At 39.3% G+C, this 18,113-nt stretch overlaps 1 protein-coding gene across 1 annotated transcript in view; it reads right to left on the reverse strand.

Moving 5' to 3' along the window:
* Positions 1-232: 232 nt before the first annotated feature.
* The window catches only part of ptn (pleiotrophin), a 42,521-nt gene continuing 24,640 nt past the window's right edge, over positions 233-18,113 (reverse strand). Inside the window, exons 2-5 of the mRNA XM_054624727.1 lie at positions 13,187-13,281; positions 12,277-12,450; positions 9,061-9,222; positions 233-1,089 (exon numbers count right to left, since the gene is read on the reverse strand). Of these exons, the coding sequence (XP_054480702.1) occupies positions 1,034-1,089; positions 9,061-9,222; positions 12,277-12,450; positions 13,187-13,280 (486 nt within the window). The 5' untranslated portion in view covers position 13,281 and the 3' untranslated portion in view covers positions 233-1,033. The remainder of the gene's footprint in view (positions 1,090-9,060; positions 9,223-12,276; positions 12,451-13,186; positions 13,282-18,113) is intronic.

Consider the following 18,113-nt stretch of genomic DNA (forward strand, 5'->3'; position numbering starts at 1 on the left):
TTTGATGCATTCTTGATTGATTATTTGTTCTGGACAATGAATCTGAGTGTTATTATCGCTGGCCACCTATGACACTGTAAGATTAACTGCATTAAGTGGTAACATTGTGCCATTTTCTCTCAGAATGGAATTCAAATAAAGATATATGAAATGTGTTTTAATCCTTTTTGATTTTCTTTCTTTTTTAATGTGAGTACGCACAGGATAAAAGAGAAATTTATTTTCTGCCTTTTATTTTTTAATCATTTTTATTTTTGGAAACAGGAAACAAAGGGAATGTTAACTCCAACTGAGGACTACAATAGGGAGAACTTTTATATTTTTTTATAGCCAAGAGCTGGAGAGTAAAAATCAGAGGGTATAAATTGAGGTACAACAGAGCAGCAGGAGGAAAACACACTATAAACAGTAGTAGTTTGCATTCTTGTACATATGCTAATCATGCAGCCTCCAGACAGAACTATTATGCTTATTCTTACTGGAAATGGAAGAAAAATATCATAAAGCATAGAGTAATGGGGAGAAGCATTACCATTAACTTGAGACACTTGAAAGATTGCAAATGCTTTTTTTTTTTTTGGACAAATTAATTAAGTGAAAACGTTCAGAGCTTCACTTTAAACGGACTGCTTCATTAAGTCGAGGCATGGACCCGAAAAGCTTTCCAAATTAGAGTTAGGCTATGCAGCTGTAAAAACAAATCCTATCCAATTTGTTTGTAAGAAAAATATCCTAAAAATGACATCATTAGGTAAAAAGACTAGTAAACAAATCTCTTCCATATTCATTATTCATCCCTACCGCTGACTATTACATCTCCTATCGCAACATACAAGTTGTTTCTTATCAGGTGCTAGAAAGAAGAAAAAGGAAAACATGTTGTCACTAAAAGTCATGTTTCCACTGGTTTTGTCAAAGCTCTATAGGCTCCTACTGTCAACCTACAGGACACATAAAGAGGAACCGTGTTGAAATAGGGCAGTGGACGTCCTTTCACCCTCTTCTTCCTTCCTCTCGGGGACAAACAACCTCTTCAGTCCATTTGGGTGCGATCGCGCTTCTTGCCTTCCTTCTTTTGCTTCTTTGCATCTGCGAGAACATAAAAGAAAATAGTTTCAGCACACAGTGTTTACTTTGACTCTCTCTCTGCCAGAGGTGGTTTATTTTTGCAAATAAACAAATCTCATTGTCTCCATGAAGAGCGCATATGCTCCGCTTCAGATTATAATCATCAATTGATTGACCGTGTGACACCTCATGCAGTCCCCTTCCTCCCACTTTCTCCCGGGGGATTGATTTGTGGCCTGGTGTGCTTTATCAACTTCCTGCAAGAGTGAATTGGTACCTGGCAGCCATGACAGAAGCCACGGTCCATGGCTTTCCTTTCCCTTCCGCTCTGGTGAACAGGAAGAGAGCTCAACCTGCAGCGGTTTGGCTAGCTATCTCCTGGCTAGCTGTTTTGGTGGACTAAAAAGAAGAATTGTGGTGATTTGAGATTATTCCCTGCCACTAAAAATACCTTTTTCATGGAATGCATTTTAATATTTTTTTACAGTAGTAAAAGCAAATGTGTAAATTATAAAGTGAACATTATTTAAATTCGATTTTAGGGTCCTCATAGTTATGCCTTTCAGAAATGAGGAAATGCTCAGACTCAGTTGTTTTGTCTCTTCCTTCACTGTTTACACTGGAGTAGGATGTGATTTAGAGATAGTTTCAATATAAATGCAAAATGCTGATATTTTTTACATAGAAACATCACACTACTGCTTCAACACAAAGTACACTTTTTAGTTTTTGTATAAACACGTACCAGCTCAAATGTCAACCCCTCAATTTAATTAGAAGGTCAGAGCAAGTCCCGATAATTAATATCGAGATAGTCCACATAGGGAAGATAGGAAGCAAGGTAAGATGTGTCAAAAAACACAGTACTTTCACTGAGGGGACAACTGTTCATGTCCTGTGTGTAACCAAGTCAATGTTGAGTTATTTTAATGTAGTTTTGTCTCCCAGTTAACTAACAAGAATAAAAAACTTACTTATCTTAACCCAAACCATGATCAATTTATAAGCCTAAGCAAGTATTTTTGTTGCCTAAACATAACCAAATAGTTTTGTTGCATAAGTAAACCTAAAAAAAAAAGTCAACCTACGTTGGAAGTTTATTTTGAGACACAGAAGCAGAAACACACCCTCCCTGACAAGTCCAAAACTGACACTAGAGAAGTACCTAGAAGATCATAGTTTGATATTCCGTTTGATATTCCGTTTGATAGGCCACTGATCAAGCAATGGTATTTGACAAGTTGGGAGTGAATGGTTGCTAGGTAACTTTGTGTGAGCTAAGTTAGCTGGCTGCTAGAGGCAGCTTCATATTTAGGTTGCAGATAGAATGGTGTTATCAATCTTCTCTTGTAACTCTCACCAAGAAAGAACATAAGTGATTTATCAAAATGTGAAACTTTTCCTTAAGAGACAGAAAAGGAAGTGGAACAAAAAAATGTGCAGGCCCCATCATGTCAGTCCGTCACACCATCATGGTTTACTGGGAAAATTGAATAGAACGGAGCCAGCATTAGCATTATTATATATTACACTTTTTTTCCCTTTTTTTCCCTTTTTTTTTAGAAATGACAAGTCAAAATGGCTGCTGGACAAAAGTACTACTAAAGTGAATAAAAGTATGTGCTAGCAACTTCTGTACCTCTCAGTGTGATTGACCATCTTTTAAAAATATATTGTAATACGTTTATATTTTTTAAATGCCTGGCACAACTAATCTTCGACTATAAGTGTTTTCTAACAAGCTTTCCATTTTACGAAATGTTGAACAGAGATGTCAGCCTGGATAATCCACAACCCTTTTATTTATACCTAATCCAAAGCAAGTTCGCTGCTGCACTTAACACTACATTTAGATCCTCCCACTTCGCTGTTGTTTAGGTTCACAAGTCAGCCGGCTTTACATAAATGGAAGGCGTTTTAAATGCAACTAAAGAAGCACCACATGCTTTCATAATGACGGTGTTTCAGAAGTTAACTAGCGGAGGTCAAGGGGGAATAAAAGCATATTTGATAATTATCTGACAAATACAATAGCAGTAATGTGTGGAAATAAAACATCTTGGTGTGTTTAAAGAAGATACAGTGTGATGCTATAAGACTTAAATCCGGAATTGATTTTTGTTTGAGATGGATTAGCTTGAAAGGACACCTCCACAAATCCTCTAATTACATGCCAGCGAGCAGTTCTGAACAGTGACAAGGTATGCTTAGTCAATGAGGTTTCAATTGAGTTCCAACCTTTTAACATTCTGAATGTGCACTTTGAAATCTGTTCTAGTCACCTCCGCTGCAAACTTCCATAAGATTTTGACGTGCAAAGCGCTCTCACCCATGCAAATACTGAAATTGCTCTTCCATCCCATTTGTTTGCTTGTTTTAATTTGTTTGAATGTTTTCTCTACTTCTTTTTTTCCTTCTTCTTCTCTCCCCCTGTTGTTTCTGTCAGCATATTCTGGTCCCAGGAGAGAGAGATGGCGGAGAGGATTCACTCTCATCTTTCTCCATATATTCTCCATATGTGAGATGTGGGCCTCTCGTGTCGAGCTCGAGTACTTTCTGCTGCATTTGCACATTACATGGCACTGCTCGCACTCCTCTCTGCATCTTAAACACATTTATAATCAGGCCGTTGCTGCCTTCACTGGATCAAATCTGCCCTGAGCCAAAACATGAGGACTACATGTTTGGCTGAAACTGAGTCGAGAGCAGAATCTGACTTTTTGTATATAGGCAAGTGCATTTACTCAAGTACAATTGTGAGGTATTTGTGTATTTACAATTCAATCATTTGCTTTATTCTTCTACTTCCAAACATTTCAGTTTTCCAGTTGATGTGTTTGACACATGTAGTTACTTTTCAGATACAGTGAAAAACTGCCTATATGGATCAAAAAGTTTGGGACAGAATCATTTATATGCAAATGCTGTTTAAACAATTTGCGTATCGTAGTCAAGTAGTCTGTTTACAGTCTTCATTTGGGGTCTTTTCATACAAAGCAACATATAGAAATAAACATTTAAACTATTTTTATCCTTTTTTTCTTTAGTCCCATGATGCCTGGCCTCATAATAACCCGTCTGCTTCCTGCTGGCTACGTGAGGCTAGGGCTGTGTGCACACTTAAATCATGATGGGGAAAAGCATAAATTTCTCTCAGTGAAAAACATAGTCTCCTCAAAGCTTATGACAAACGGCCATAAGCATCTGCCTTTGGGTAATTTAAAGCAGGTCATAATCACATGGTGACTTATGGTCTGTCAGTTATATTCTAGGAGGAAAAAATGAGCCTGAAAAGGCATAAAATTAACATATTACAAGTTAATATATGTTACAGTTTGGCTGGCCAGCCTACAAACGTCAAACCTTCCTTTTCTTGCCTTCATAGTTTCTGCAGTTAGGGCTCTCTGCCTTTGTAGGGCAGACATCAGCATTGAGTGAAATAATAATGCTCTGCTCGGCTCTGAATTAATGTCTTTGACTTAAAATCAGTACACCACCTGCCTGTCCAGAAAGAAGGACACAAACAAAATTGCTCCAAACAAAGTCAGAGACGCCAGATTTAAGCTACAAAAGCTTTTGTTTAGCCCAAAATCAACTCTGGCATCCAAACACTCCAAACACGCTGCTCCCTCCTGTTCCGCTGAAAGAGAAGGCAGGGACCTTGAGGTTTCTACAGGCATTCATAATGTTGCGTTTCTGTCACTCTTTGTTCTCGCTTTCGCTCCGCGGGGTCTGTGTTTCACCTGGGCTCGACAGCAAAGACACGCAACTCTGAATCTACGATCGCACCCAAGGCGCCTCTTAGCATTGTCTCCTACAGAATCTGCAAGTGACAGATGCTACCTCCATCACAGCAACCTGCTGCAGTCTGGGGAAACCTATCCAACCCAAGGTGGCTGTTCAGAATTGCAGATTTGGCCGGGCAGATCTCTACTCCCAGCCGGGGGTTAGATAGCCTCTCGTCTCTCCATCTCAGTCACGCCAAAGCCAAACATTTCTCTTTTTTTTTTTTTTTTTCATAAGCTCCCTGATCCCGCTGCTGTGGACTGTATCTCTGCCATCCCCTGATACAGAAAACCACACACAATTCCCCTTCTTGCACAAACCTCATTGTGCACAGCACCCCCTCTTTCTTTTCCCCAGTTACCCCTTTGCTTCCCAGGGCTTATCTTCCAACTGGCAGACGAGGAAAATCACACCGCGCATCATGCAATCACATTGCTCCGAAAAGCGAGTCTCTCTCTCTCTCCGACTGCTTCCCTTCATCTCGGCCACTGTCATCCTCGCTCTGCTTCTCTGCTGCCCTCAGCTCTCACACCTCTCAGACTGTCACTCCGCTTCCACGCATCAGGCCTTCATTACAATTGTTGCGCGCAGGTACGCAGCGCTGCACACATGGCTTCAAACCTAACATCTTTTGACGCACAGATCCAGTATGTGAATATATACATTTTATGTCCATTTTTTAAAGGTTCATGATCAATTTTCCTGCATAATGTAACAGCAGAGTAATCAAAGTGAAATGTGGATGCATTCATGCATCCTTTAAAGGGATTTTAATTTGGACCTTCTTGTCTGTAATTACTATGCCACACAGTAGCAGCTGAAAGGGGTCTGATGAGTAAATTCATCAATTTGAAATAAGGTCTTTATATTCAGTATATCACGCTTACAATACCAATATAGCAACAGCGAAAAAAAATAGAATTTATGGAGATTGCATGTCCGCAATTGCACACTCCAAAGGCAGGTAGAGTAAATTGGCCACATGGTGAATGTGAGTGTGATGGACTCTGATATATTTATTCTATCCTGAGTTGTGGGGGATGGAACCTATCCCATAATGCAACGGGTGAGAGTGAGGAAGGGTGCTCCGTAGACAGGTCTCCAATATAAGATAAGATAGGACTAATAAAGGATTATCTTATCTTATCTTATCTTATATTGGAGACCTGTCTACGGAGCACCCTTCCTCACTCTCACCCGTTGCATTATGGGATAGGTTCCATCCCCCACAACTCAGGATAGAATAAATCAATGTTTAAAATGGATGGGCATTAAACAACCAGTCTTCCAATTTCAAAAGCAAAAGACGATTTTTGTCATTGCCCTTTGCTCCCAATGGACAAGAGTGATGATAATGGCTGCGTGAGGTCTTTAACATAAACACATGTCATTATTGGACATTTGCTGAAACGATAAATGGATTTGGATGTTTTGGTATAAAAAACAAAGGACTTTAACCCAGGGGACCACAATTTGTGTCCTGAGTGAAACCAATAGTGTACTTATTTTAGGCTACGAGAACAAATGCATCGTTACTACGCTGCGTATGTAACATAGACTACATTTTAAACCAACCCACATTATTTTCCTAAACCTAACCAAGTAGTTATGTTGCATTTAAAAAAGGTTATTTCTTGTATGTACTATATGTTTGCAGCGAGCAAAAACTGACACCTGAACTGATGCAAGATGGGTACGTAAAGGGGCCACTGACCATCTGCCATATTTGCAGAGTTGGGAGTGACCTCTATACCTTATATTTTAACAGCAGCATTCTCTATTCTCTATTTACTATAAAGTATGGGAGAGTGACAGATGGCGAATACAGTACAGCTCCTCAAGAAACTTCTTCCTGTCACTATGCATTAATGATGTGCTACCGAGTGAAACATTTTACAGATTCCTCCTTTGAAAGTCAAATAAAGATTGGCATAACATCTTAAGACAAACAGTCGAGCAGACAGCCTTGTTACAGTTTGTAGCACTGCAGCTGCTGTAGTAAAAAGTATAAAATAAAAAAAAATCAACATTTGTTTTATCCTTGTAACGTGGGACTTCACCTGATTGTGGCTGTTTGATGAAGTGACTGTAGGGTTAAACAAACACCATGTGCAAACCTGTGTGTGCACACATGTCATCTGCTGAGCGCGATAAGGGCGCAGTTTATGACCATTGGCAGCAGTTCTGCACTCATTAAAATCCTGTTTGGACAATGGGACAGTCACAGCGGGTCAGATACATCCTTGTTTACAGAATTAACAAAGGGCATCGCCTCACTTGGAATGAACCGAAGGCTTTCTTATCAACAGTTTAACACCAAGCAGATGGTAATATATTCAACATGGTTATTTAATATTTTCCCATTTGCTCAAATCTTGCGTTGACTCCACTTTTGCGATAACTGCCCGTTTCCCGAAGTATGTAGGAAGTGGAAGCATCCCGACTTCAGTTTCTTTGACATACTAAAGGACGCTAAAAATATGTAATTACGGCTGAAAAGTGGGTTAACCTATTCACCTCTGCTTTAACATTGCCACCCACTGATTCAATTTAGCACTTAAGTAGGTGGATTTCCATCATGCTGATGTAAATGTGAAGCACAACTGACATTGCCTGAGATTAAAATCATTTGCACGGGTTTGTGGGATTTAGCAAAGATGCAGTCAGTCTGAGATGTGCCAGGAGAACGGGTAAAGAGAAGACACCCACTCTTAAATCCACCTTGATGCACATACCGATGCTAATTAATCATCATTAAAATTACATTAAAAATTTCATTAAATAAAATTAATTTATTCCAGCTTTTTGACCTGTGTGTTATAGTTAAAAATACCCTAAACATCAAAAACTGTGAGAAATATCCAAGCTTGTCACCGGGAAGCAGTTCAGCAGTTCATCTGAATAAACAGAGACACATCAGTGGTAAACATCCCTTCAGCTATAATTAGATAAACAAACCAACCAATTTAACATTCCCTGTAACTGTTTACAGTGATTTGACAGTGCATAAAAGTACTGGAGCGGTTCTTCTCGTAAAGCATGACTCTGTCTCTGCATTATTCTTTCTTTCGATCCAAACCGACCTACTGACATGAGATTACTCAATATAACAAAGAAATAACACATTCAGCTTTCAAACTAGTCCAAAAGTCTGTGTTGCATCAAGGGTTCAACGCTATGTTGCACAACATCTCTCAAGCTTACACTACAAAGTCCATGAACAAGTCTTGTAAGACAGTAAAGTCTGCTTTTACCGATCTCTGTTGCGGCTTGTTTGGGCTGTTGTCAACACAGTAATTGTACTGTGGTGCGGAAAAAACGTTCCGCGGCTGCTTGCGAAATGTAGTCTCGGACCGTTTCCAAGCGAACCAAAGCAGGCCGTCTTCAGAGGCATTTTTTTTAAGATGGACGCAGGTAAACGACAGATTTACATAAGTTGGAAAGGACTGTCTGATGTTTGTTTGGAATCTGGGCCAGAGAGAACATACAGAATATGCTTAATAAAGTCCTCAAAAATAGCAATGTTGATAAAGTTATTTATGATGGACTGCACTCAAAGAGATTCCTTGCAGAGAAGTGGCAGCTATCACAACGGAAAACATGAATTTGCTTCTTTGTTTCAGCAAATTCATTTTCTTTATTTGACCTTAAATTTGTGCACTGCCAAATCAAACCAGACTAAACAGATAATAAACAAAAACGACCAAACAGAGTATGGCTTGTGAAAGCACTCTAAAATATTTAACTTTGTCTTGTGTGAATTTCATCAATTTGTTGTTGAAAATACAGATATTTCAAAGGGGTCCCTGGATTTCTTCAATATATTGAATTGTGCCCAAGTTTTTGGAGGAAATAGTCCTCTTTCTGTGGGGGAGTCAGTTGGCACACTATAAGTTATTAAAGGAACCAAGTTGCCATCCTGAATTTTGAGGCATTTTTTTTAAGATGGACGAGGTCCGCGACTGTCTGTTTGCGAATATGTAAAGTCCTCAAAAATCTCGGACCAGAGAAGTTATCACAACGGAAAACATGAATTTGCTTCTTTGTTTCAGCAATATCCCATCTATTGTTAGAGTGCAGAGAACCTCATGCAACATTTTTTTAGGACACCGTGATTCATCAACAGTGCACCCAGCTGTTGCCGACAGCATGTCCGGCGAGAGTTACTACTTTTATCTAGTGATGATTTCTTTCCTCTCAGTTTACCTTGCAGCTTAGTCTTGGGGATTTTCCCACAGGGCTTGGTGGCTGTGACAGTGGCGGCGCAGGTCGCATCCATGAGCGCTCGCTTCAGCACGCCCGTCCTATTCTTCTTGCCCGTCGCCAGATCGCACTCCCCCCAAGCCTGGAAGTCGTACTTGCATTCCCCTGCAGCACACAAAGAAATCAGATACTTCATTAGGTGCTTTTGTTTAGTGAAGTAGCTGGGAGGAGGCATAGTATGGGAGAGATCAAGCAGAAAACCTTGCAAAACCGGTTATCAATGCAGCATCTATATTTATTTTACCAGAAAAAAGGGTCATTTGCAATCAGTCAATGTATTAACCTTCTTGAGCCTGAGGGGTTGTGAGTCATACACTTTGAATGGTTGTTTGATGAATGCTTTTAATTTGCTCGGCTATTATCTCCTTCCTATCAATAGAAACTGTCCAAGAGCGACAAAGCCATATCACGAGACACTCTTATTAAAATAAAAATAAAAGATGCTTATAGCTTTTTCCTAACAGCAGCAGATGGTGCTTCGCGGTTCTGATCCTGCATTTTTCTATATAATGAAACCCTCTAACAGATGAATGTAATCAAAAACAGCCTGGCTCCTGTTCGTCCTGGAAATAATAAACTGATACAATCTTGGCAGCAGAGAAGTGAAAGTACTTTTATCAGCACCTCTAATAAATGTGCTTTCATTTGATATGAAATGTTACCAACTTAAACTGCCAGCAGTGGCCTGTGTATGTTTTAGAAATGTGTTTGAAGGTGTGTGTGTGTGTGTGTGTGTGTGTGTGTGTGTGTGTGTGTGTGTGTGTGTGTGTGTGTGTGTGTGTGTGTGTGTGTGTGTGTGTGTGTGTGTGTGTACTCTATGTCCATGTCTCTCACATCTCCCTCCATTATTTTGTTGCCACTCTCGCCGGCCTCCCTTGAGGCTGTGACACTCATTCGTCAGCTTCCTCTCACATGAAAGTGTCGGACCCCTTGTCACTGCCTCTGAGATCCCCAGGTGCTCATCAGGGGAGGGGAGAGGCGAGAGAAGGGGTGAGGAGAGGAAGGACGGAGAGGAGAGGGAGAGTGACGGGGGCCATTGTTGCAAGAATCCTACAGGGACTTCCTGAGCATCCAACTTTAAAACCCTTCACCTCTATAATTTGTCTCTGAGAGACAGATAGAGAGAGAAAGAGCTTCCTGGCTGGCCCCTGGGAATTAGACAGGCAGCCCATGTCCTCTTTAAGGTGTCATTTACAAGTAGGCATAAACATGGTTGTAGCTCTGTGAACACATCCACTTCTAAGCAACCCTGCATCCAAACATATACCTATACCTATATAGATTTCAGTATGATTGAGCATTAAGAATCTTGCACTGCCTTTGAAAGTATTTGAAACTGGTTTGGAGATTTTTCAATGTAGAAGATTTTAAGACCATCGCTCAAAAGTAGTCAAAGCTGATAATACTCACAACTGGGGAATATTTTGAGTTAATTTACAATATTTTTAGGATGGAAAGAAATAGTTTCCCTGAAAGATTGCAACAGACCCAGACTTCAAAGCCTTAAAGAAACATGTGTCTCCTTGCAGATTGGAATAGTGTTATTCATTCCCTTTTCGTTTATCACTGTGCACATATTTGTACGCGTGTATCTTGAGTCCAGAATGACTCTCAGAGAAAACCCCATGATTCCAAGTTTACACTTGTTACATGGTTCTTGATATGATACCTAAAGACACATAATGTTAACACAGTATGCTGATTCATATCTGAATCCACGGTTAAATTGCAGGTTCTCTTCACACCAATTCTGACACATTTTGTGTGGCGTGGGCAACAAAATGTTACAGTAGTTAATTATCTTTTCGGTTGCAAAAGAAACCTCACACCTAAAATGCTAAATCTTACCAAGTTTCTTAGTCTATTTACTTGACAAAATATATGATACAATTAATATAAGCAAGATACCATCACCTTCAAACGTTTACATTTCAGTGAGATATAGGCATTGTTATTTTAGTGCATTTTGAATATGTTGTTTAGTGAAAAAATACTGCTTTTGAGGATTACAGGCTTATTATGACACACAACAAATAATTAAATAAATATAGCTCAAAATGAGTTTTCCCAGCTAACTTCAAGATTGCTTTTTATCTAACCCTAAATATTACATCCTTTCTGAAAGAAATCATACCATATTATTGAAAAACTAGAAGTTTTTATTACTTATTTCAAGCAAAAACACCTTGTATTTACTGTTTGTTTGTTTGTTTTTTTACTTATTTTTGAAGCGACCTTTCTCCCAGTGTAAAAGGAAAAAAGGGACTGGCTCAGTAGAGGGGGCCCTTCTTCCCTTTCCCTTATTTTTCTTTTCTTTTCTTTTCTTTTCTTTCTCAAGTTACTTCCTACAATTTAAAAGGCCAGAGGCACGTACGTTACTGCAACTATCCCAAAAGTTTTGCTGCTATAATCTATATAACAAGTTAGCGGGACCCTCATTTCCTGCAGTGTGTTCATCACTCGTGACAGGCTCATTGCAGAGCAGCAGGCTCTTGCCTGACAGGCCTTACTGGGGGAACAAAAGTCCCCCAGGCTTGTCACTGCAAGACATTTCAGCTGTGAAGGCTGCACAGTTTCAAGCCCAAAAAGCAAATGACAAAGCAGGATGATTATTCCTGCGTTTTCCATGACGATGTATCACTTCTTCAGCAGACATTTTTGTTGTACCTCTAATTAGCCAGCTCACTCATTCCTATTGTATAAATTGGACCATTGTTTGTGTGAGTGACAGGCCAGCACACATTATGAGGAGATGTGGGGTGAGAGAGGGATGGGAGCCATGCAATTATACAGAAAGAAGGAGGACGTTCTCTGGGTCTTTAATGGTCGCAGAGTATCTAAATTTTGTCCTAAAGTAGACATTTTAGAATGGTCAAGAAAATATCTGTACTGTACTGTCCACTTTTGATCAGATGACCCAAGATAACGTATTAATTCCAGGTCTGAACAGGGCATTAGTGCTGTGGAGAAATGTTTTTATGAGTGGGTCCCTGTTTTGATTTTACAAATGGGTCCCAGTTTGGCACAAATACAAGAATGCATGTATAGATACAAGTAGGTGGTGGCTTACACATTCCTGCCAATTGTTTATTTAGCAAATATTATTTAAAAGTTGACTTTTCTTTAGATTGGTTAAGAAATGTCTGTGTCCTCACTGACCTCCAAACTTCTTCTTCCAGTTGCAGGGGATCTTGCAGCGTTGGGTCTTGATGGTCTGCTTGCAGTCGGTTCCGGTGCGTGTTCCCTCCCTGGTGCCGAGTCCACAGTCACCTTCGTTGGCTACACACACACTCCACTGCCAGTCCCCACAGTCTGACTTGCGCTCCTTCTTGCCTGTAAGATCAAACATGCACCAGTTTTTTAACACTTCTCCAGTCTCACAGCAGTCAAGTCGATGTCAAGTCTGAACTATGAATTGTTATGTCTGGCAAGGCCTCACTTCAACAGTTCTGGTTAAAAAGAATGTTTTAGAATCTTCTTTTTTATTAAAAAACAAGAAGTGGCGACTGCTTCCTGCAGAGTCTATAATGGTATTTACCCCCTCTTGGACTTTTTAATATTATTTCAAGGCAGATGTAATGAGTTTAGTGTTTATGCTGATTTCCAATTCAAATTATTTTTTTTCTTGAATTTAAATGAGCTAAATGTTGTTTGTTTTTTACCCAAGTGGGAATTATCTGACTTATTTTGCCTTTCTTGTAAGTTATTACTATGTGTGTTTGGTAAATTCTCAAGGGAGATTACTTTTACCCCAAAGGCTTTTTTTTTCATTTTCATATATTTTCAAAAGTTGTGTCCAACTAAATAAGCTGTTAAGAGAAACATTTCTGACAGTGCAGCATTTTGGGGGGATGATGGCACTGCATGTCACTCCATATTGATGAGGTTAATTGACAGACTAACTTCTTAATCGTAAAACAAGTTGTAGGTTTTATATAATGTTGAACTTCATGGTGCTTCTTTTTAATATTAAAATACCGTGTAAAGGGAATCTAAACCTGCAGAAAGAGATTAGTTCTATGGATTTTTCAACAGTTGAAGAGACTCCCGTAGGCTTTGCCAACTTCACCTTGTTTTTCTGCTTTGCCGCCTTCAGCTGCCATCACTGTTAGCACCAGAAGTGCCATCACGGCCACCCGCGTCCACTGCTTCTGTCCATTCATTCTGAAAGAGACAAGACAATTGTTAGAGGAGAACCCTGCTTTCTTTACACAGTTTAATTGTTATCAGTCGGTGCTGTTCAGTGCAAATCCCGGAGTATTTTTGGAATGCTATCCACTGGTATGTTGATTAACAATCTCTCATTTTAAAATGCAGAATTTTGAGATCTCTTGACTTTTGAGAATTCTTTAAAATGTGCCTGACTTGACACATTCAGCTGTTTGGTAGAACAGGAGAAAGGAGAGGGAATGCAATAGTCCCAAGTCTCATGAGGCAGGAATTGCCTGGGGAATTTCCATCTCTCATCTGGTGTCATTTCCACTGTGCTGGATTCCAATATCAACATTTTGATTGTCTGCACTGCCACTACACTGTCAGTCACAGCTGTATTTGCTGTCAATCTCTGTGAAACCTTATCAATGGTAGATAAAGTCCAACACACAAGTTTGATTTGTCAAAAAAAAATTGTGAGTGAAGCTAAGTCAACCCTTGCTGAAAACTTAGCTTGAGGCTTCAATGTGGCAAAAGCATTTGTTCTGATTCCAGCAATATTCTTTATTTATTATTTATGTTTAGATTGTTTTTCAGGGTTGACTGGAATGTTCATGTATTGGTGTTTATCAGTGGTGTATAGTAACGAAGTAGAAATACTTCGTTACTGTACTTAAGTCGTTTTTTTGGATATCTGTACTTTACTTTACTATTTACATTTCTGTTGACTTTCACTTTTACTTCACTACATTTTGCAAAGAAAACTGATACTTTGACTCCGATACATTTCCCCTGAAACCTTCGTTATTCGCTACAAAATCAAATCTATCTTTAGAAAGAAAATGAATCATGAGACCAACATCGGGGACTGTGGTGGAACACAGACTGCAAGCAAGCAGGTTAGTGAATCAGTGGTCCTAGCTTGCAAGTTAAATCACTGGTTAATCACGTTAATGCGCAATTGCAAACAAGTGCTCTCAAAGCCGGTTTGTTGATGCCCAGTGATGCCCAGTGATGCCCAGTGATGCCAGCTAGCGAGCGACCACATGAGCAGAGTTCCACTCTACGATGACTGGTTTCATGATGGAAGCACCTGCTACTCCTAACAAACCACGGTGGAGACGAAGACCAACACCCGGGGCCATATCTGCGAGAAATGTTTCTTCTGTTGGAGTGAAAGACTCTTCGTACCGGATGAAGAGCCTCTTATGCCCAAAGCTACTGAAATATTGGCATTCAAACACTCCCCATCCAACCTCAGGAAACACATTGAGGTAAATTAAGATTAATCCCATGAGCCGCAACGTTAATGTTTAGTTATCATAATTAGCATAAACCTGTTCAGATATCTAGTGTGTCCCACAGGATTGGAGTATATCTGTGGGGGGGGGAGACAGGTGTCTGATCTTCTAGTTTAACTATACATGGTGTATGTTAGGCTGCTGTCTCTGTTTGTACCTCCTTGTCCTTGGTCATGGTGGCCACAGCACTTAAAATAATAAACTTCATAATTCTCAAAATTCTGACCCTTTGCTTTTTTATTAACAGCATTTACTTGTACTTTTACTTTCAATACTTAAGTACATTTAATATCAGAAAATTACTTTTGATACTTAAGTACAGTAAATATTAGATACTTTAATACTTTTACTCAAGTAGTATTCTAATGGGTGACTTTCACTTTCACTGGAGTCATTTCCCAGTAAGGTATCTTTACTTTTACTCAAGTATGGCTTTTGGGTACTTTATACACCACTGGTGTTTATACTGTCCTTATTAAAGGTACCCTGTAGAGTTTTTGACCACTAGTAGATCCTGTTCAGACCTGACCAATGTTTTATGAGGGGGTCCTCACATTGTTCTTTATGAGCTTTATGAGCAGTTCCTGATTTTGTATGTTTTATGAGTGGGTCCCCGTTTTCTATGTATTACGAGTGGGTCCCCGTTTTGTATGTTTCATGAGCAGGTCCCCGTTTTGTATGTTTTATGAGCGGGTCCTCATTTTGTATGTTTCATGAGCGGGTCCCTGTTTTGTATGTTTTATGAGTGGGTCCCCGTTTTCTATGTATTACGAGTGGGTCCCCATTTTGTATGTTTTATGAGTGGGTCCTCATTTTGTATGTTTCATGAGCAGGTCTTCGTTTTGTATGTTTTATGTGTGGGTCCCCGTTTTGTATGTTTTATGAGCAGGTCCCTGTTTTGTAGGTATTCAAAGCAGGTCCCCCTTCTGTATGTTTTATAAGCCAGTCCCCGTATTGTATGTTTCATTAGCGGGTCATCGTTTTGTTTGTTTTGCACACACACACAAAATCATGCTCTATACTGTCCTCATGGAGACATTGTCCTTGGCAACCAGCTGAGGTCTTTGCATGCATTGACTCGGTCTCGAACCCCCCAATTACAAGCCATGTTATCATATATAATGTGTGTGTGTGTGTGTGTGCAGCTGTCCTGGGAATTAATTAACCCTCTCTCTCTCTCTCTATCACACACACACACACACACACACACACACACACACACACACACACACACACACACACACACACACACAGTGGTTTCACATTTTTCAACCCATTGTCAGGTGGCAGTAACGAACCAGAAATGCAGAAATTTGCCAAAGAGAGGCAGTTCAAAAGAACACCGGTAGCATGTAAACATGGCTGTAAACAATGCAGGTTTCAAAATTTGGATGTGTGTACTCTTGATGTGTTAAACTGAATGTAAAAAGACACTTGGTCTGTTTACAAGAAATCTCCATAGGGAATATTTAAGGGTATTGGGTATTGGGTATAGCAGTTACATTTATTTAGTCATTGTGGGCAGGGGAGTTCCACAGTGAAGTTTACAGATTTTAATATAAGATATTTTTTTATATAGAGTTATGTTATCAGATCGTCCCTTTGTATGAGTTGAGGTATCCAAATGTGTATCAGGAGGAGAAAAGTTTGAGTGCCATCCCTTAATTAGGAGTAACAAGGGTTTGAAGATTTATTTTGGTGTTTTAGTGTGAATGTGTTCCTAAGAACAGAATGTGATACGTCTGATTTTGAAACAACAAATAGTGGCAAATATTTCATTTTAAGAGATGTGTGTTTTGGGTCCAAACAGACTTATAGAATTCTTCAATAGTTGCTCAAGAAAAAGATTTCACCTGCATCCAGAAAGCGAGAAAAGAGCAAATGGCTGAGATTAAATTGCCACTGTACAATGATTTGTCACAGAAAAATGTGATTAGTGGTCTGTCGTCTCTTTGTTTGCACAAAAGCTGCTGACATTTTCAAGCTGGTTTAAGGTTTTAAAAAATCAAACATCCTCCATATAATCAGCGTCAGAGTTCCTTTATTATTTGATCCACCAGCTGGTTCTGGATCGGCAGAAAGCTGTTACTGTCACTATCACCAGCCTAATGCACTGTGATGAAAATGTTGCAGAAAACCCGCTCAATTCGACTTTCCTCCCCTCTCCTCCATTTTTTTTTTTAGAGAGAGAAATCCTTTCGCAGTCAGTGCTCTCTGAGAGGAGAGACAGCATGACACTGAAGCCATTACCAAGTGTCAATGCCAAAAAAAAGGCTCCTTCGTGCTCAAATTCCTGTAGAAAGGTTGATCCTAGTCGGGAAATAATATCCATTTGTCATTTTTAATTAATCTTAAAATGGTTCTGAGACCCCCTCACCCCCATCCTATTGTGTAAGCAACTTCAACAGTTGCTTACACCCCGTTTTTAAGTTTACAGATTTTAGTTTACAGATTTAAATATAATATATTTTTTTATATAGAGTTATGTTATCAGATCGTCCCTTTGTATGAGTTGAGGTATCCAAATGTGTATCGGGAGGAGAAAAGTTTGAGTGCCATCCCTTAATTAGGAGTAACAAGGGTTTGAAGATTTATTTTGGTGTTTTAGTGTGAATGTGTTCCTAAGAACAGAATGTGATACGTCTGATTTTGAAACAACAAATAGTGGCAAATATTTCAGCATCAGTATTCCCTTTTTGGCTTCCAGAAGATCGAGAAGCTTGTAGTTTAAGAGATGTGTGTTTTGGGTCCAAACAGACTTATAGAATTCTTCAATAGTTGCTCAAGAAAAAGATTACACCTGCATCCAGAAAGCGAGAAAAGAGCAAATGGCTGAGATTAAATTGCCACTGTACAATGATTTGTCACAGAAAAATGTGATTAGTGGTCTGTCGTCTCTTTGTTTGCACAAAAGCTGCTGACATTTTCAAGCTGGTTTAAGATTTTAAAAAATCAAACATCCTCCATATAATCAGCATCAGAGTTCCTTTATTATTTGATCCACCAGCTGGTTAATTAATCTTAAAATGGTTCTGAGACCCCCTCACCCCCATCCTATTGTGTAAGCAACTTGCATTCCAAACTTTTCATTTCACTCACTTAAGACTTAACATAAGTTAAGTCTGTTTAAAGGCGTCTGAATCAGGTATTCAAACCTCATATTTAATTATTGAGTGTTATTGTCGTGCATTCTACCTAGGATTTAATGTCACTTATAATGAGCCTTATGGCAGTGCCTGTTGTCTTTCTGCCAGGAAAAGTCATCTGAAACCTTCACAGGAATGATTTTATATTTTACTGACTGTGGCAGCATGCAGGCAAACCCTGTTTTGATTAAATACTTGAGACTCCATCTCAGAGTTGTTTTATGTCGACTTTTTTTCTTTTAAGAGATTCCAAACTATTCATCTCCATAACCTCAAAAAGGAAGAAAAAAAATCAATGAATCCCAACATTAAAAAGTGCATATAATGAGTTCAGGGAAAAAACCCAATGAAAGCAAACAGATAAAGATAATTTCCAAGAAAAAGGTATTGTGACCTT

Source organism: Anoplopoma fimbria, chromosome 23 (genome assembly GCF_027596085.1).
Source record: "Anoplopoma fimbria isolate UVic2021 breed Golden Eagle Sablefish chromosome 23, Afim_UVic_2022, whole genome shotgun sequence".
NCBI lineage: Eukaryota > Metazoa > Chordata > Actinopteri > Perciformes > Anoplopomatidae > Anoplopoma > Anoplopoma fimbria.